This window comes from Bacillus rossius, chromosome 1, assembly GCF_032445375.1.
Source record: "Bacillus rossius redtenbacheri isolate Brsri chromosome 1, Brsri_v3, whole genome shotgun sequence".
NCBI classification, from domain to species: Eukaryota; Metazoa; Arthropoda; class Insecta; order Phasmatodea; family Bacillidae; genus Bacillus; species Bacillus rossius.
The window spans coordinates 6,267,571-6,288,646 of NC_086330.1; the positions used below are offsets into that span (position 1 = coordinate 6,267,571).

Here is a 21,076-nt window from a genome sequence, read left to right on the forward strand (position 1 = left end):
ATAAAAGTATTTTAACAAGTGAGTTAATATGCTATATTAGTTTTATGTATTGCATACAGATTTATTATTTATTTATTATTTTCATTAAAGGTATACAGACATTTGATTTTATGGCGAAATTGCTAATCCAGCACGGCTGTGGTAACGCAAAGCCGAATTAAAGAACTTTTACTATATAACGATTAAAATCAATTAACTTGGGATGAATTTATTTACTACAGATAGCAAAAAAGAAGATAAATGCTGCGTTTTAATTGGAAAAAATATATAAATTTTAATTATGTACATTACAAGTGCATAATAGTACAGTACATAGTTTATTCAAGTATACATAGCATGTGTGTTCAAAATATATCCAATTTGACTAAAATACACAGGACAATGATAAACTCAGCTTTCTATGTATCTACAAAATATTACATTATGCATGTTCAAGTAGCCTCCGGGTTGATCGCAAGAGAAGAATGCACGCACATATAACATTATCAGATGCCTTTACCAAAATTATAATGGAACTATGAGGCAATGTTCTTAGACGAGCATTTCGTAGTATTAACCACTGCGTAATTCTGTTGTTCAAACAACACAACAATGTTCATACGGCAGCTATAATGAACCATCTCGCAAGAGAATCATATCTTGCCTCAATCCACACAGAGAAGAAACAATTGCTAACCAATCGTCATAGAGCTACTGGAATGACAGTGGTCCCAAGAGAAGACAGTATCGAAGCATTGTCGAAACAGAAATGTCAGGAAAGAGAAGGAACAATGTTACATGAACACACTTCTGTAACGTGATTAAATCAACGACACAGCAGACTTACAAATGTAGTAAGTTAGTAGTACGCAGTATAGCAGCCAAAATGTTAATGTATCCATTGTTTTGAAGTTAAAACAGGTTTACAACAGCTTATTTTAAACGATGCAGTCCATACAGACTTAACAAACCAAAACTTTTTACCAAGAATCAAAGAAACAAAAAAAAATGAAAATTTAAACTACCAATTTAAATTCTAAAATGTTAAGTACTATATACATTCCAATCTAGCACTACCTTAAAATTTAAGATTAGTGCAAATGAAAAACAAACTCAAATAGTATAGAATGATCTTAATTTAAGATAATCTCATACATGAAGCAATCTCATGTTATGACCTGACATTTAAATCGTAAAATCTTGTGGAATCGATCCATCCCTAATAACAATTTTAATCCTTTCAAACTATAACCAAAAAGGATTCTGAAATCTTTAACAATCAAATATAATTTGCAATAACTGAAGTTATTTTTTTTTATATTATTCACTGATTCAATTTCTTCTAGGACCAGAGTGCTCAATAACAGAATTATTCTATGGTTATTAGTATCTGAAAATTTCCGAATTCTTTAGTTGATGTTGAATAAATAAATACATATTATCAATATTCATAAATTTAAGTTTCTATTCACTTGTTTATAGGTGTAGAATTACTGTTGTATGAATAATTTAGCATTATTTAAAAAATACTCGCAGTCAATTTGAACACACTTAAAATAGTTTTGAGAATTATCTAGAACAACAACCAAATTGGAATGCAGAAATGAACCTACAACTGCAATCGAGTCAATACATTTTTTGTTCAGTACAAATAGCTCTAAAGCTTAGCTACAGATCAGACAAAGACAACCCGCGGTCCTGTTTCTCCGGCTTGCCGGGTGCGTACACTCTGCGATCCAACCCTTCCCGCCACAGTCATGAAACGTTTGTTCAAATCTGAGACTGGCACGGTTGCCAACACAACACACAGTTCGCTGCACTCTTGTAACTATGCGCGAGTCACCGACATCATCAGGGATGTGTCGAGACAAAATACATTATAATACGTATGGCACACCAAGCAACTCCCTACCTCACTAACACCTTCACGTCCTCCCAGATCACAACTCCTAAACTCTACAATGGAATGGATTCATAAGTGTCTCCACAGGGAAGGCAGAAGTAAGGTCCTTGCTGATAAGTCTCACTGAGACCACGAGGACACTTTTGTAATTTTTTTTGAACAAGAAGCAAGCATACGTTTGACCGAGACTCTGTGCGCTTTGTACTAGATGTCTCGTCGCAGTCTCGGGGCGACTAGCATCGCTTTTTGGCCGTATGATCACCCGCATCGAAGACGACTCCTTCCAAGTTTCCTCCCCCGTCTCCGCGGACGCACTGGTTCCCGCCGGGGAAAAGCACCGCTACGCGTGACTAGTCGTGGGGTCGTCGCGCCGGCGTGCTGGGGCAGAGCACCGCGTGTCTGCACGGCCTCACACCAGCGTGGACAGCTCGTGAGGGGAGGTGGTGGTGACGGAGCTCAGGTCCAGCATGGCCCCCGGCACGCCCGGGCTGACGCTGCCGCTGGCGTCGCGCAGGTGGCACGGCGCCTGCTTGGCTGGGTCCGTGGGCGTCGGCGGGGTGGGGTGCCTGTGCATCTGCTGCATCTGCTGCTGTTGCATCTGCTGCTGCTGCATCTGCTGCTGCTGCTGCTGCTGCTGCTGCTTCGCCAGCGCCCGCACCGCGTTGGTCTTCTCCTGCAACCACCGCCAGGTCACGCACCTCCCCACTGGCCCACCCTGCCCGCCACCACACACACCCTCGCGGGCTGAGGCAGGTTATAGTGATGATAACTGCCTCAATCTACTGTGGAAAATTTGACAGTTTATGTTGTTTTTAAACTGACCCATGTTATACTGTATTACTGTGTTGACAGCACATACCTACATATTGTCTTACAGGCATTGTAAAATAAAAAAATTAGTACTAAATGAAGATATGAGGGGACAGTGTGGCTCAGTGACAGCTTGAGAGAGAGGGAGGGAGAGTGTGTGAGAGAGAGGGAGGGAGAGAGAGAGAGGGAGAGAGTGTGTGAGAGAGAGCAAGGGAGAGTGTGAGAGAGGGAGGGAGAGTGTGTGAGAGAGGGAGGGAGTTGGAGGGAGAGTGTGTGAGAGGGATGGAGGGAGTTGGAGGAAGAGTGAGAGAGAGGGAGAGAGTGTGTGACAGAGAGTGTGTGAGAGAGGGAGGGAGAAAGTGTGTGACAGAGAGTGTGTGAGAGAGGGAGGGGGAGAGGGAGGGAGAGAGTGTGAGAGAGAGAGGGAGCTAGGTCGGGTGTTGGGCGGGGGCGGAGGCACGCACCCTCTGCCAGATGAAGACGTTGTGCACCATGGCGCAGCCACAGAAGATGATGCCCAGGCCGATGAGGACGCTCGTCACGATGGCCGGCGTGGAGTGGAACTGGATGAATGTGTACAGTATGATGCCTGCAACACACAAGAGGCACCGCGTCTCAGATGCCAGCACCTGGCTTCGACTCCAGCCTTCATAACTGTTGTAGCTTGCCGTGTCCTTGGCAAATAATTCACCAACGTTTCGGTCGGCACTGCAGTCGCCATCATCAGGGAGCAGTTATATACAGTAGGTAGCTTAGTTACCAGTAGGTAACTAGTAGTTACCTACTAGTAGGTAGCTATACATGTTAGAGCCAGTGTCTTCACTCCTTAAATATTAATTTGAAAAATAATCATTATTGTTTATTTTTTGTAATCACAACGGTTATGTCTTTTCAGCTATTAACAGAACATTAAGAATTTACATTTTATTTATTTCCAGGCGGACTAACATATTCTGAACGCAGCTTTGAGTGATTAAGAGTTATCATACTTTTTATGTTTTGAATTACAAATAATATAAAGAATTTGCATGAATTGTACAGTTGAATTCTTACAGATTAATCCTACATCCCCTTGAGTGGTTAAGAGTTATCATACTTTTTATGTTTTGAATTACCAATAATAGGTATAAAGAATTTGTATGAACTGTACAGTTGAATTCTTACAGATTAATCCTACATCCCCTTGAGTGATTAAGAGTTATCATAATTTGTATGTTTTGAATTACCAATAATATAAAGAATTTGTATCAATTGTACAGTTGAATTCTTACAGATTAATCCCACATCCCCTTCACCTTTTCAATTGTCCAGAATTACCTCTGGAACACACATACAACCCAAGCCCCAACATTTAATTTGATTACAAAATTAAATTAACAAAATGCACGTTTTTAGTTTTAAAGTGGTGTAAAAAAAAGCAGAAAATGAACTCAGTTTTTTTATGTATAAAATGTAATTACGTGGCCCCAAATTCTCTAGTTCTACTGGTCATGCGCAACACTGTTTTTGCTGCAGAGTTGGAAACAAAAAAAAAAAATTAAAATACCTGCATTTATTCAAAACTTTCACGCAATTGGTTTTTATTAAGGAGTTATTAAGGATTCTTTTTGAAATTTAAGGCCTTTTAAGGACCCCAATTAAATTAGAGACAGATTATGGACTTTTTTTTAAGGATATTAAGGGATTGTACGAACCCTGTAAACTTAAGTCATTTGTATTGTATCAAATCATTTTGTTTGACAAATAAGGTTTCAATTCATTTCGGTATATGTGGTTGTATTTCATTTCCATTTGTTTCGTTAAAGATTATTTTGGTTATTTCAGCTCGACATGTAAGAGTTGGGTAGCATTTCAATACATTTCAGTCAGTGGCGGATCCGGGTGGGGAGGGGGGGGGGGCATCTGGGGCAATGCCCTCTCCCCCCCGAAAAAACAGTTGTCTGCTACATTAATATTGCCGACAAAAATGATTGTTTCTGGAACCAATAAAATATTTTAATATAATTAATGAATTTCTTGTAGAATCATAAAAAATCTGGTGGTTGGATGTTATGTGTAGTGTGAGTAGATTAAATAAAAATTTAGTAATTTTAAGACATTTTTTCTCTGTCTATTCTGAAATCCTAGAGTGCCCCCCCTCCGAGGTGAACCTCTGGATCCGCCACCGATTTCAGCTCTTTTCTTTGATCTGTATTTCGTTTCAATTCCATCAACTGATTCACTGATATTCGATTAAATCAGGATGCGGAGCGCTGAGGACTCACCCGTCAGGAACACGGGGATGGAGATGAAGAACCCGCCCACGGCACACACCCGGGTGATGGAGGACTTCTGCAGGTACTTGCTCGTTCTGCGGACAAGCCAGCACGCCGCGTGTCCCTTCGCCATGCCATCCACCGAGCACAACCAGTGGCACAAGCTGCACATCGTCAGCAGGATCACACGAACCGTGTTTTATCACCAGATACCAAAAAAATTCGCGGGTTCATTTCACGACAGCCTGAAATTCAAATAGTTATACCTCAGTGCAGCCTCTGATATTGGCTCACAACTCACCTGGATGACTCCGGGCCAGTGAGAAACACTCAACCGAAGCTGTATCGAATCACAGGCCGCTACGTTGGGACACCTTCACAAGACAGCAGCCAATGAGAGGGTGACATTTGACCGAGTGTACGTAGAACTATAAAGTTCATCCTAGAGGTCAATGAACCCGTGAATTTTTCCGGTCCCTATTTATTACTAGAGACTGGAAAAATTCGCGGGTTCAACGACCTCCAGGATAGACTCCACTATCCTCTACACACTCGGGGCAAATGCCAACTGTTCGTTGGCTGTTTGACTTGTGAGTCGTCTCGACTGGGCAGCCTGTGATTCGACACTTCTACGAGTGAGGGTCTCTAATTGGCCCTCATTACTCCAGATTAACAGTGAACCAATGGCAGAAGCAGCACTAAGGTATAATTATTTGAATTGTAGCATTTCACGAATTGAATCAGCGAATTTTTCAGGTCTCTATTTATTACTCAAAAAGCGTATTTTCAATTCACTGGAACTAAAAAACCTAAGATTTTCTTTTTCGTCCTGTAGCATTAGTCTGTAGAGTACAAAATTTTCTCAAGAACACTGCAAGCAATTAAAGAAATAATAACTTTGAAAATCACCATAATCTAAAAAACAAACACACTACAGCTTTGACTTAAACATTCGGAACAAGACTAAACACTGTTTACATCATTTAAGCAACAAACAGTTTGAGTAGGTCATGCAAGTGGACGTGATTACCTGAAATCATGATAAAATACATATTTAGATTTTAATAAAAAAAAAAAAATAGTGCGTGGAGTCCCTCCGCGCGGAAGAAGTGAAACTTCGTAATGTGGAAATGAAAATAGGAAGGGGTAGAAATTAATTTTTAGTGAAATCATATTGTTTATTTAAGAAAAAATTTATTAACATTGCTTACAATGCATAGTAAGAATACCACGCGCATGTGCTTGGGATCTACCGACTCACTCTCTTTCTCTCTCCTACTTTGTACCTTTGTGTATCTTTCTTTCTCTCTCCCTCTTGCGTTGGAAAATTGGACGCTACGCCGCTCGCGCATGCGTTCGAGTGCCACGCATTCACTCTGGCTCTGTCTCTTTCTATTCCCCCTCCATGGTTGCGCTAAACGTTTAACGCAACCTTGTTGGAAGTCGCATTAGAAGTTTCACTTCAAAAGGTTCTTTTTAGTTTTCACACATTCTGGTACACAGATTGGAGATATTTTGCGAGTTTGAGGTTCAGAAGTGTATGAACATTAGATACTGATTTAACACAATTTTTTGGACATACGCCTTTGCAGTTTGTCACTGTCAGCCATAAAAAAAATTGCAAGAATGCAAAATAGAAAAAAAATGAAAACATAAACCCCCAATAAAATAGATGGACCCAACGATGAAACTAAACAGGTATTATAGACAACACATCGACAACAGCACAGACAAACACATTCAAACTTTAAATACCAGACAGCACAAGTAGTTTAGTGGGTTAACAACGACCAGGACAGTTTCAACAAGAACGGTAAATGCAGACGGTCAACAAACCTGGACAACGCAGCAAACATACAAACACAACGATGACAAAATAAACAGGTATTATGGACAATACAATGATGACAGAACAGTTGTACTGTCATTACTGGCAAGGCAGCGAACTAGCGATCAGTGACTATAGGTAACCATTGTCTACTTTTGCATTATTCTGTACACAGTTTATTCCCAGGCATTTTACGTTTCAACACAAAAAAAAAATTATAAAATTGCAATTTGATAGGAATAATAATTTCTAATACATTGAATATGAATAACATACTACAATCCTTGGGTCTTTTAGTTGGCTTCATAGTTTTTTTTGCATGCATTAAAGGGTTTAAAGGTGCAATTAAATTCTGTGGTGTAATTCTTGTGTCTTATTGACTTCATTATTTTATAAAACACTAAAAATGCATTCTAATATCAACAACTGATAATTAGATTTTCCTTTATTGGATTGATGAAGTTTTCTATGATAGAATGGGTAAGTTCACAAATTATGGCAGCCTTACACTATAATTTTTGATGTGTAACATCTAAGCTCTGGGCACATGGCATTTTGTAGGAGTAATTTCATGAATGGAACAAAAATGTGTAACCATGGTTTTGCCATCTGTGGAAGGATCAGAAATCTCGAAAAGGGGCCGGATCCAATGATTCATCCATATATATTGCTTTCGTGAACATTGCAAAATTTATTTTGGGCATAGCTATTAGGAATAAATATTGACAACTTAAAAATTTGTTAAAATCATGGCATTACAATTTTGACAACCCTTCGTTAACATTGAAAAGTACAGATCGTGCAGCATTAATCATCCTGTAGAGACACAACAGTTGGCCTACATATATTCAATGCCATGAAAAATAGAACATATTAATGAAATTTTTAATGTTAAAACTTAAATGTTGAACAGTACAATAATGTTAAGGTTTGTTTGTAGGAAGTAATTACAGATTGATTAATTACAAACAGTAATTATCCTAACTGATATAACATGTGCTTTAAAAAGTTTAAAGGTTGATATTTTAATAATGCCATAAAACTGTTATTTATAATGTATGCACGTAAGTTCACACTCCCTTATTTGTATGCAAAATAGTCCAATTATAACACATACTTTCAATAATTACTTTAAAATTAGTAGGCCTAATGTATAAAATGTTTAAATAAGTAACATTTGTATATCTCAAGGCTTGCCAACTATTTAAATTAACTATTTTATTTTGTGGGGAGGGGAAGAAAAGGAAACATATTGTGATAGCTTCGAATAATGTTTCTAGTTGTATTTACCAGTAGAGGCAACCGTATTTCAAACACTACGCGTTAATTATAAGCAGCGAGTCAGTTTCAAAGTGGTTCAGGGCTTTCTAACCATGAAAATACCCATCGTCTTGGGTCTTTCTGTGCCTGACTGTGGAACTTGAACAGATACGACTCTGGGCGGACACCTCACCCACGTCGCTGCCGTGTGACGGACTCGAAATACAGCGACGTGGCGCGTCGAGATGTCGGAGGGTCGCTATACTTCGGAATTAGTCGATAACACCATGTCGAGGGTGGCATCACTAGGTCGGCCCCTAGAGGGAGACATCTCGAGGTCTATACACCTAGAGCTACACATGGAGAGTGTCATAGTTAGGTCGGCACGTAGAGAACTACGCGAGGTCTATACTTCGAGAGGGACACATGGAGAGTGTCATCGCTAGGTCGGCGCGGAGAGGGAGACGGAGCCGTGGGCGGGGCCGCGCAGGAATGCGGCCGGGTCCAGCCGGGAGGGAGGCTGCGCGCCGACCTTGGACCAGAGACAGATCTCCCCTGCCGCGCCTGCGCAGTGGCCGCTGGCCAGGCGGCGTTATCGCGCCCGTTTCGCCATTACGAGGACTAGGGGTTCGGGGTTCGAGTCCCAGGTGTGCACTTACAGCCATCCACTCTCAGTTATGAGTGTCCGTCTCTGACAAGTGTCACGCTCGCTGGTGTCTCTGGCGCGGTTTCGCCTCTGAACTGCCGAACTGGCGCGAAGGTTTCTGGTCATAGGGCAACTACCATGTTTGAGTGGCAACGACAACATTATGTGGCGGAGAAATTAAGACCAAAGGTGTAATGCATGGCCATTGAGTGCTTACTAGGATCTCTATCTGAAGTTTCTTGTATAAAATGTAATGTTATTATAACATTCATTTTAGCCATTTCAACTCTTCTAAAAATACAGTTTAAAAAAACATTATCCGAAAACAGAAATTGTTATCCACCCTCAGCGTGTTCTTAAAAGCTGTCTGGCCAAGAACTGGCGAACTTGAACTCCCAGGTCAGCGCCATCAGCATCTGACGTCACGAACATTATTCGCAAATGAGAAGCACAAACTGTGAAATCCCGCCTTTAAATAATTATTTTCAAACAAAAGTTTTAACCCTATGTTTGTGTAATTTCGTCTTCGGGAACCACTTTCTTTAGTTTTGTTTTTCGTTAAGTTGCTTTTAAATGGAAAATGAAGTAGCTACCCGAAAACGCAAATTAAACGGTAAGCGCGTGTAGGCATGAAAATAACAGGTTTGGTACAAATATACGACACATTAATTTTAAAAAAATATCGAAATTCCGTTGATATAAATATCATCATTAATCTCCATTTTGTATATGGCTCTCGGGTGAAGGTAATGCAGACGTATCTGTGTATGCCGACGGGAACCAGGAGGGGCAGGCGTGCAGTCGGCGCGGTGTTGCGGCGAGCTGGAAGGTAAGAGTGGGGGGAATGGAGGGGGACTGTGCCCCAGTGCTGAGGTGAAGGTCACGGCCTGCCCCGCGCGGCGTGACCCCGATACCCCCCAGCCCCTGCAGCGCCCCGTCGAGACCCGGTGTCTCACTCGCTTGTGTATCACTGTGCGGCGTGTTGCTAGCTATGCTGACAAATGAACGATACACATTACGTAGAGACCTGAATAAATTCGCGGATTCAATTCGTGAAATGCTACAATTCAAATAATTATATTAAAAAAAAACTTTTTAATTTGTAGTTATCAGAGGTATTGAGATAGGTTAATGAGAGAATTTTAAAGTGCTTAACACGAAAACTACTTGCAAAAGATCATGATGCTATCTTGAATAATTTTCAAGAAAAAAACATTTTTTTTTAAGTTGAGAGTGTACGTTAAAGGCACGATTTCCAAGGCTTCAGCTAGCACAGGAAAAAAAAAAACTACCAACGATTAGGCAAAAAAAATTATAGGTGTTATCAGCATTGTAGTAGGAAGTCAATTGTGCCATTTTTCATGAAAAGCTCAGGTTGTGGGTGTGAAACTAACTTTCTATTAGTAGAGACCTGAAAAATTGGCGGATTCAGTTCGTGGAATGCTTACAATTCAAATAATTATACCTTAGTGCTGCTTCTGCCATTGGTTCACTGTTAATCTGGAGTAATGAGGGCCAATTAGAGACCCTCACTCGTGGAAGTGTCGAATCACAGGCCACCCAGTCGAGACGACTCACAAGTCAACAGCCAATGATTAGTTGGCATTTGCCCGAATGTGTAGAGGATAGTGGAGTCTATCCCGGAGGTCATTGAACCCGCGAATTTTTCCAGTCTCTAACTATACACATTAGTTGGATAACAATGTATTGAGATGAGAATAAAACGATGCCATGTTAAGCACGAGAAAGGGTAGATAATTAACAATAACCAACTTAAAAGGCATGTTTAGTATTAAATGTTCGCACGAAATATTTTATTATAGCACCTGCTTTAAATTACTAAAAATGCAAGTCATTTCTTTAAGATAACACGTCTGATATTTATAACATAATGAAACCAATATATATATATATATATATATATATATATATATATATATATATATATGGAACTATTCTCACTCAAAAATATTCGGAAGAGAACTAACTCCCCCTTCCCCCCACCAAAGAGGCCAAAAAAGCAGACTTTGGCATAACATAGGCAGGATCACAGCTTTACTTGGTTGACGAGTGGATGTGTCTGTAGGACTGTGACAGAGTTACGGCTCGCTGAGATTGGAAGGCAATGTATAAGGTTTCTTTCTTACTCAACCGTTCAAATCACTTTGTGCAACACCATTACGAATATTTTTTAAAAAAATTTATAACGCTTTGATCACAGCAGGGCCGGATTCAGGGGAGGGCAACTTGGGCGAAAGCCCCGGGGCCTCCACAATAGAGACTTCGGAAAAAACAATCTTTCAAATTCCGACAAGTAAACACTTTTTCCTTTGATATTCTTTTGTCGCTGTTTTACCTTTACCTACAGTAGTTTTGTACATACATGATTATATTATTGTTAAATATTAACATAAATATTCATTAACACTAAAATTTAATTTCATATAATTCGTATAATTTCCGATTATATTTATGTATGTTTTTTAAATACTAAGAGAATCTACTTGATTTCACAATAAATTATTTATTGGAAAACTCGACTGAAAAAATTTCATTTTATTTGTAAAATAATTTGGGGCCAGGGGGCCTCCGCTCCTCTGTTGCCCCGAGGCCTCCAGACCTCTAAATGCGGCCCTGGATCACAGACTCTATACAAATGACAGATTATCTGTTTTGTATCATCGTTGGGTTCGTCTGTTAGTCGCTGTGTTTTCCAAGACTGTCATCTTTATTTTTTCCTGTTTCGTGTTATAACTGTATTGTGATATTTTCCTGACTTAATTCCTTCCACGGTATTCTATGTGCTGTCTATTCATTACAAATTGGGTTTGTTTTTTCCGTGTTTTTTTGGTGTTCATCTTTCTTGCCCATTCTTGTGGTGTGTCTCTATGACACACAGTGAAAACCAGCAATTATTTTTTTTAACCAACCGTCCACACTGCAAGACTCCAGGAGCGGCTCCAGGGGGTTTATTCTAAGTTTCTCGGAAAAGAGTTCCCGATCGTGATTTCACGATTATCGGAAGCTGTCTACAATAGGGTAGGGTGGGGCTATTTGAGTACCCTAACATAAAAAAAAAAAAATTTACATCTTAAATTGATTAAAATTTTTTTTTGTTAAACATTGTAATTTCACTTATTGAATTACATGTTTCTCCGTTATAGAAGTCGTATCTATCAATGCATACTACAGAAATAAAAGTCAATCCCATTGTAAAATATGTCAATAAAAGAATATGTGAGGCTATTTGGGTTTCGCAAGGGGCTATTTGAGTCGTTAAAATTATATTTAATTCTGGAATAAATGAGTTGTTAAATAACATAAATTGTGCTTCGAAGTTATCTGCAAGTCCCTTTAGGCAATCTTTCGCGTACAAATGTTTCCTACTAAATAAAATGTCCACTAAGACCATGTTTAAAAAGTAAACAGAAACACGAGTTTCCATAGGCATTAAATGCATTTCCCACAAACAAACATTTTCTGACCGACAGCTCCAACACAAACTTCATGATACCAGCGAGCACATTGCTGATAAGCTATCCAGTCACCTTTCTTCAGCGATTCCAAGGAGTTATAACGTACGCTACAAAAACTACACGGTGTGTTATCAGTTCCTTCGCAGTGCATTGATACTTCGTTTGGATCATCCTAAGAAGATGAATTTGTAGATATTTCACGTAAATCTTCAGCTGGACAGTGAACACTTCTTGCACTGGAATTTTTCTTTAGTTTCTTGCATGGTTGTCCTTTCAATAGTTTTATTTGCCTCTTTGCTCTACAGTCAGAAATATCTTTTGATGTCAAAAGTCGAGATTTTTGTTTTCTGCTTCCTTGTTTTTTGTTACTATTTGTTTTAACTGGCGTTGAGAGAATCTGTGAAAAATCTGGAGACTTTGAAGACAACTGCTTCGTGGTTAAAGTTACAGTAGATATCTCGGAGGAATCACGATCTTTTTGCGTAGAAGCAGATTCTCCAGAAAGTGGAGTCGATGGAATAGAGCTCTCTAGCCAGGTGGTTCTTGCTGTGTGTAGAATAGTGTCGATGGTAAAAATTTCTCTTCAGGGACTATTTCAGGATTTTATGGATGTATTCCTGTACATTGAAAACCTTTTTCTGCAAGAGCTGGCATTGCAGTTTTGAGCCAGGCCATTTTGAACAGTTCCCCAAAATTGAACTTGCTGATTTTTCCACCTGGTTGGCTATGGATATACTGTGTGGCTTCAGCATGATAGTATGTTTTGAGAGACTTAAACACAGTTCTGTCCATGGGTTGAAGCACGTGAGTTGTGTGTGAGGGCAGACAAAGAAGTTCAATGTCATTTTGTTCACAAAACTCCAAGCATTCGAGGGAGCAGTGAGAAGAATGTCCATCCAGCACGAGAAGATATTTTCCGGGAACCCTAAAAACATTAAAATGTTTTAACCAAAAGAGAAATATTTCCTCGTTTATGTACCCAGACTCCGACATTTTAACTACCGTTCCTGATGGCATGTGCTCGTTATACTCTTGTCGGAAACGAACACCCTTAAATATCACCATTGGTGGAATATACTGACCACTTGCACTGCATGCTGCAACTATTGTAACATTTTCCCCACGTTCTAAACTGGTGATAGATGTTACTTCTCTTTTCCCTTTTGGAGCTACAACTTTGACTGGTCTATTGTTCATAGGTAGGCCACTTTCATCAACATTATAAATGTTCTGAGGTTTACAGTTGACTCCAATTTTAAGAGTTGTAGTTTGAAGCAAAGAATAAAAGTCACTAACCGCACCTTTATTCACCCCTGCAGCACGAGCCTTTGAAAGTCCTTCCATAAATGAAAGGAACCAATCTTTCCCTGCGATTCCAGATTCTCCCCATGGATGTTTTATACTATTTGACACAACATACTTGTAAACAGCACGACGCACTCCTTTAGAATCACATCCTAATCCTCGGTTGGATAAGTTTATCAGTCTCAAAACAAGTTATTTCTCTTGTTCGTCACTTAACACTGTTGGGTGGCCAATTTTTTTCTTTCTTGAAAGATATTCATGGAGGTGATGCTCACTGTACGATTGTCGAAGTCTTTCTGTATACACACTTCTCCTCAAAGGTTCATATGGTATGCTGAAATGAACTGCTGCCGCTCTCACGCTTAAACGGCACTCCAAGACAGCTTTGGATGCTGAATTAAGCTGCTCACTTGTCCACTTTAAATATGCACCAGTCCTTTTGTAAGTGCGAACCATCTGAAAAAAGTGAGATAAAATTACATAATATGGTGTGCAACAAAACTTTTTCATATAAATGTAATGTAATATAATAAATATTAGCAAAAACCATCTTTACATTTAATAAATATATCCTTGGTATCACAACAATCACTTTTGTTTTGACCCAAATAGCCCCATTGTTGACTCAAATAGCCCCAGAAAAACTACTCAAATAGCCCCAATTACTTTAAATCACAAATTTAGCAAAATATTCAATTCATTAAAAATAATTCTTGCGGTGAATATACTAAGAGACTCACAAATGCTTCTTTCGTTTGACATATAACACTTACGATAAAGTTTCATGTTACACTTGGATATCACTATTTCACCGGGTATTAAAGATAGAGTTTAATATTTCAAGACAGTGAGATGATTACCTTGCGCCGTTCGCCGCCCGTCCGTACACAAAATATCACATAACATCCGCACACAACATGTCCGTCTGCTCAGCACAACCTTCTTCTCGCTTCTGAAGTCCGGTCCGTGCCGATGATGCGCGGAGTTATTACGCAGTAGCCGAAAGTCTTATTTCGACTAAAATAGCCCCACGGCCCAAATAGCCCCACCCTGCCCTATGGTATTCTAAGTTACTTTCTCAAATCGGAACCTTTCGATTCTCGGAAGCCAACGATCGGTATTTTTCGAGTATACAATTGCTGTCAAAAAGCCTTTGCCGATCGGGAATTAGCAGCCATTTGAAATCATGGCGGATGCACTATTTATGTGTACACAAATAGTTAAACATGTTCGAAAATAGTACATTTTTGGGCGTGATCTATATTTACGATATTTTACGTAGGTGTCAATTGTGTTTAATATTTTGTAAAAGGAAATTTTTTCCCAGTAGCATTAAATATGTATGTTTTGGGGGCGTTATTCAAGTAGTTGACCTAAAGCCACGTCCAGACGATGCGATTTTTCATGCAACTTGCGCTGTGCGCTATTGCCTCTAGCGCATGCAATATTGCACGATGAAAATGCAAGACGCACATGCGTAAAGACGCAATGCTCGCTCCTGTCTACACGCTGCACTGGATGCAAGGTGCGCAGTTGAAATAATATCCATCGAAAGTGCGGTGGTTGCTACAGTTTCTGCTGCAGTGTGTGTCTCGTTCAAGAAAAAGAAGAAGACTATGGCAAAAAGAGTTCTTTAAAAGCAAACAAAATAACATGTTGCGAGAGCTTCAATGGGACGGAGAAGTGCTGTTTAGTTACTTTACACGAATGTCGCGACAGGATTTTGACGTAACGATGTTTGATGTAACGATGTTAAATACAATACACTTTATATGAAAAGGAAGTAGAGATACAAAATATAAGAATACCGGGATGCATTCAATACATTTATGAACATATTACTCAGGCACAAACACATTGCTACCACTGCTGTTGCCGAAACCATAAACTGCTTCATGATGATAAGGCAAACGCAGCTCTGTATATTGCTCTGACGATGAAGAACCCGTGGAACTTGTGCTTGGTAGGTAATTTAGTGGTTGGAATGGAGAGACGACTGATTGAACAACATCCTGTGAATCGATCTCAAAGAGAATGTTAGTGATACGGTTGTGAGCAATGTTTTGTAATCGAGTAGATGATAGGTTCCGTATCTTGTGAGCAACAAATTCTGCAAAGGAAGCATGAACATAGTTTATTTTTATGTTTGTACACACACTTTTCATGATCTTGAATGCTTCTTCCTCTCTGGTTACCGTACTCTTTCGTTTGTTCATTTGGAACTCGTAGTGTTGATAACTTTACACCTTCCTTCTATCGGAGATTTGAGATGAGAAGTAAAGACCACATCGTCCTCTGCATTCGTTTCTTCGTTTACTTCCGAAACCTAGTATAAACACAACATATTCATGCGGAAATTTGCTACTGTGTATAGTTTTAACTAGTATTACTAACAGATACGCAATATGTGTACGTTTATAGCATAAATAGTATAAATTTATTTCAGATGCCATCAAAGTGAAGAAGAGTGGAATGAAATTGGGAGTACCTTTGAAGCAAGATGGAACCATCCTAACTGCTGTGGTGCTGTTGACGGAAAACACGTTGTGATACAGTTTCCAGAAGGTAGTGCAACCGACTACTACAACTACAAAGGATGTTATAGTATAGAACTGTTAGGAGTTGTGGATGAAGACTACAACTTTATATATTGTAATGTAGGATGCCAGGGGAAAATTTCAGACGATAGCGTGTTCAAGCATTCGGAATTTGCAAATTAATTACCGACTGTCAACGGCACGTCGTACTGTTGAGAATACTTTCGGTTTGCTGCCATCAGTTTTCAGAATTTTTAGGAAACCAATAGAAATGAAAATTATTTCAAATGTTGCAGACGTTGTACTTTGCTGTGTGTATCTGCATAATTTTCTGCGAAAACAGAAGTCTTCCCGGACGTTGTATGGCATTCGGATCCCTGGATAGTGAGGATGCTAGTACCGGCAATGTTGTTGATGGTTTGTGGAGGCAAACAGTGGCATCTGATACCGGTATTTTGCCCCTGCAGGCTTGAGCATGTAAGCCTTCTGCGAGGGCTCACGACATCAGGAACGAATTTCGCGAATACTTTATGTCAAGAGTGGGGTCTGTTCCTTGGCAACACCAGTATTTGTAATCGTTGCAAAGTAATTGTGTCGTTTCCAGTCATGATGTGTAATGTTTCAGCAGATTGTCTTGGATTCATGTTTTCATCCATAGTGATTGATATACGTATAAACATTCTTTCAACAAAGAACAGAAATGAGACTAGAAGGTAATGATATATCAGAATTGAATATTAAGGGCTCTGATAACCGCTTTCTATATTTAAATTAGTAATCTTATTTAGCTACAGTAGATAAATTCTGGATGGACAGTTACAGACGATAAATTTTATCATCCCCGAAGCGAATTATGTGTAACATTTCATATAACAATTTTGCGATACAATGATTCACGATGTTGCTCGTTTCATTTTGTGAAATACCAATCGGTAAGTTATACATTTTCAAATAAAGTATGATTATTGAGGATTTAAATATCTATTGTACGGCAATATGTTTACAGACAAGACAGTACAAGTGGGATACTTTTTGTTTGATAGTTATCTTTAAATGAGATACATTGAGAAATAAATAATTGCAACTTTGAGTCCCCTATTACACTCTGTGGCTGCAAGCTCAGTAGACAGAGTCCTTAACTTACAAACATTCTCACATCATGCGGTAGATGCAATGTAACAGTGTATATTTGTGCAGAGACATATTTGTCAGTAATCACAAATATAATATCATGTATCATAACACAAATACATTACATTATACTTACATTCATCTCATTGTCACCATTGTTGGTGCTGTGATCAATGCTGTCCACAGTCTGAAATGGTAAAGCCGTGTCTTTCAAAAACAACAGTGCTTTGTATGCAAACCATGACGGCACTTCCTTTGCATTCGCTGCCATGCCACTTTTTGCACTACGGACTTTATCATGCTCCTTGCTAAAATAACAACGTAAGCTTTTGATCTTATTTTTCACAGCTTTTTCATTTAGTCCATACTTTTGTCCTAGTTCAATGATGGCATCCCTTCGAAGTTGTTTGTTTTTGTATTCTTTTAAGCTAGTGTTCCACAGGAGTTCATGTTTACGGTAGTCTTCTATGAACTGCAATGTGCTTTCCTGGCTATCACTATGAACAATCACAGTATCAATTAACTGAACTCTCACAACTCTCAACTACAAAAACATGCACACTTGTGTAGACAAACACGGCGTAGCGCACGGAAATGGCCGATGATACCCACTGACAACGGGAACACGTGCGCTACCAGATGCGCTACTGATTTCCAGGTAAACGCGCATGCGCTCGACGCACAGGCTGCTTGCGCTTGCCATGCGCTATTGCATGCGCGCAGCGCACAGCGCAAGTTGCACGAAAAATCGCATCGTCTGGACGTGGCTTAACAGTCACGAGAGGGCAGCAGGACTTGCGGGAGTGCGAGGCAGTAGCGCGCGCTGCGGCGAGTAGGACTAATACAACACTTTATCGGAATTAAGTTTCGCGTCCATTACCGTTTCCCGAGTGGTATCAGTAATTACTGAAGATATTTGTACATTTATTATGTATAAATATTGATCCATAATACATGTACAAATATCTTCAGTAATTACTGTTACCACTCAGGAAACGGTAATAGACGCGAAACTTAATTCCGATAAAGTGTTGTATTAGTCCTACCGGCCGCTGCGCGCTACTGCCTCGCACTTCCGCAATCCCTGCAATCTCGTGACTGTTAGGCCAACTACTTGAATACGCCCCAAAATAACGAAAGTATTTCTTCATATGGAAGCTACTTCTAACCATATACATATCACAATGCCATTTTATAGAATGATTTGATATGACGTATATAAGTAAAAGAAATGCATTCCGTTTTTTTAGTTTTGCCTTCTTTCGGATGAGTCCTTACCATGGTTACCGCTTTAAGTTACAATAATTACGTAATGTAAGTAGTGCTCCAGATACATAATAACTAAGTGGGAATGTAAAGACGTTCTTTCTATAATAACAATATTATAACGAAGATTTTATGCAAGTAAATTGAAATATAACCCAAATTTCAAAATACACATTCATAAATTATTCGCCTGTTTCAGATATCAAAAGTTTCAACAATAACTCAGCGTGTGTATTTTGTTGCAATCGTGAAATTCGATGAAAATTTTCTCCGCAAGTTTTCGGGGTGCTCCTCCATAAAATAAAGCAACATTTTAATTTGCCTCTCACTGACACGAGATCGCCGAGCAGCCATTATTTCAATAATACTGTTACGATTTACCGCGGGGGTTCGTAAAGGATAGCCCAATTAAAGATTTTTATCACACACACAGTTTTATTTATTACCACTACTTGTCCCTTACAATTAATGTTCTAAGATGGCAAATAATTAACTACACTTAAAGAAATGTCTATTCCCCAGTCACTCGTTCCACACACCTCGCTGGGCCGCACTTCCGGCGCAACTCTCGTCGCAGCACCCCTCGTGGGTCTCCGCCGCGGGACTCCGTCGCCGCACTCCGCCGCCGCCGTCACACCCTTCGCCGAGATCCCACACGACGACTCGCTCGCCACTTCACTCGGGACTCCGCCGCACCCGCAATTCTATCGCCCGGAAACACCCGACTCCACTGAACTCACTCACTCCCTGCCCTGGAACCTTCGTCCAAGGACTTCGCCACTCTGCCGCACCTGCGGCACTATCGCTCAGAAACTACGCCGCGGGAGAACTCCCGACTCCACTCACTCACTCAGACTCTCTGCCCTGGAACCTTCGACCAAGGACTTCGCCACTCTGCCGCACCCGCGATTCTATCGCCCGGAAACTCCCGACTCCACTGAACTCACTCACTCCCTGCCCTGGAACCTTCGTCCAAGGACTTCGCCACTCTGCCGCACCCGCGGCACTATCACCCGGAAACTCCGCCGTGGGAGAACTCCCCACTGAACTCCTCTCGAAGGTCGGCCCAACCTCCTTATATAGCCCTTGGGTTCCCGTCCAGAACAATCGGGCATGTCTCCGAGATATCGCGCGACCTTCGCCGTCGAAATGCCCAGAAACGCGTCGAGTCCTCGAAGGACGCGGCGGCTGCTCAAAGAACGCCGATAAACTCAACAAGCATCGGGTTCCCACAAAACGCGCCGATAAACATGTCTAAGTCCTTTTATTCCGCAGTACGGCCTCTTTTAAGTAACTCGATCTGAGGCAGGTGCGCGCTGCGACGGTCAGGATGTCGCGAGATAGTATGACACGAGATACCAGGGAGAGGATGCGGGTGGAAGGGGGGCGCAGACAGGCCGAACGAGCGCGGCGACGCCAAGCACTGCAGCCAAGCGCGATCGTAACAATACAATGACCGACCACGTGCAAACAACTCTAAACATTTCACACCAAATATCCCGTGAAAATAATTTAAGAAATAATAATGTTTTCGCTTGCTCGAGCACTTTTAAAATTACTTAAGATTTTTATAAATACTTTTATCAACATTGAAACATCTGGAAAGTATATTGTCTTATAAACTCTGTGTTATTATTTATAAATTTGTTAGAAATATGAAGTGTTTTTTGTTGTTATGTTGCAGTTTTCAAATCTCATCTTCGCTGCCAGAAAAATTGTAGAGGGGGAAATCGTAACCCGAACTTTGCCGAGATAGTTAGGCCTCGTAACGATACCGCGCTTAGAATAGCAATTTCAGTACCTTTCGATTACGATCGTTCGGAACCGTGTGTTGCCGATCGGCCAAAGAGCTATATGTCGGAATCGATATCGAAATGTTCCGATAGAAAACGCTTGAAACTTAGAATAAACCCCCACGGAGGACAACTGCCCGGCCCGCAACTGTCCACGCCCTGCGCCGGTGTATTCAGTCAGGTGATCTGTTCAAATATGGACACTAACGGGAAAAGGAAAATTATGTACTAAGATTTTATAAAATTGACCGGACGATTCTTAATCCGAAAATAATATCACAATATCGTAAGATAAATTGGCAAAACCATACTCGAAATGTAGGTCCCGAATGTTACGAATTATTAAAATGAAATAAATAAACAGTCGTGGGAAAACTACTGGGTTCATAAATGGATAGCCCAATTTAAGATTTTAGTACACAGTTTAATTGATTGCCAATATTTAGCTACATCACTAACAAATAATCTTCTAAAAATGCCTAATAATCAATTACACTTAAAAATGTATCTTCCCCTGTCACTCGGTTCTTACACACACCGCACACCTCGCTGGGCCGCACCTCTGGCGCAACTCTCGCCGCGGCACCCCTCGTGGACCTCCGTCGCGGGACTACGCCGTCGCACTTCCCTTCGCCGAGGTCCGCTCGAAGCTTCGCTCGGTACTTCACTCGGGACACCGCCGCGCCCGCGACACTATCTCCCGGAAACTCCGCCGCGGGAAAACTACCGACTGAACTCTCCACTGCACTCCGAGGCCAGCGTCCTGGGTTTATATAGACCCAAGCGCCACTTCTAGAATGCGCGAACGCGGATAGGGGCCAGTCGCGTCATCCAGCGCCGACCCGACGCCATAAATCTCTAGAAAGGCATCGACAGCTCGCATGGCG

General features: G+C 40.6%; 1 protein-coding gene across 1 annotated transcript in view; it reads right to left on the reverse strand.

The window, feature by feature from the left end:
- Positions 1-248: 248 nt before the first annotated feature.
- Positions 249-21,076, reverse strand: part of LOC134531592 (uncharacterized) — a 102,184-nt gene continuing 81,356 nt past the window's right edge. Inside the window, exons 4-6 of the mRNA XM_063367318.1 lie at positions 4,957-5,042; positions 3,157-3,281; positions 249-2,555 (exon numbers count right to left, since the gene is read on the reverse strand). Coding sequence (XP_063223388.1) covers positions 2,292-2,555; positions 3,157-3,281; positions 4,957-5,042 — 475 coding nt within the window. The 3' untranslated portion in view covers positions 249-2,291. The remainder of the gene's footprint in view (positions 2,556-3,156; positions 3,282-4,956; positions 5,043-21,076) is intronic.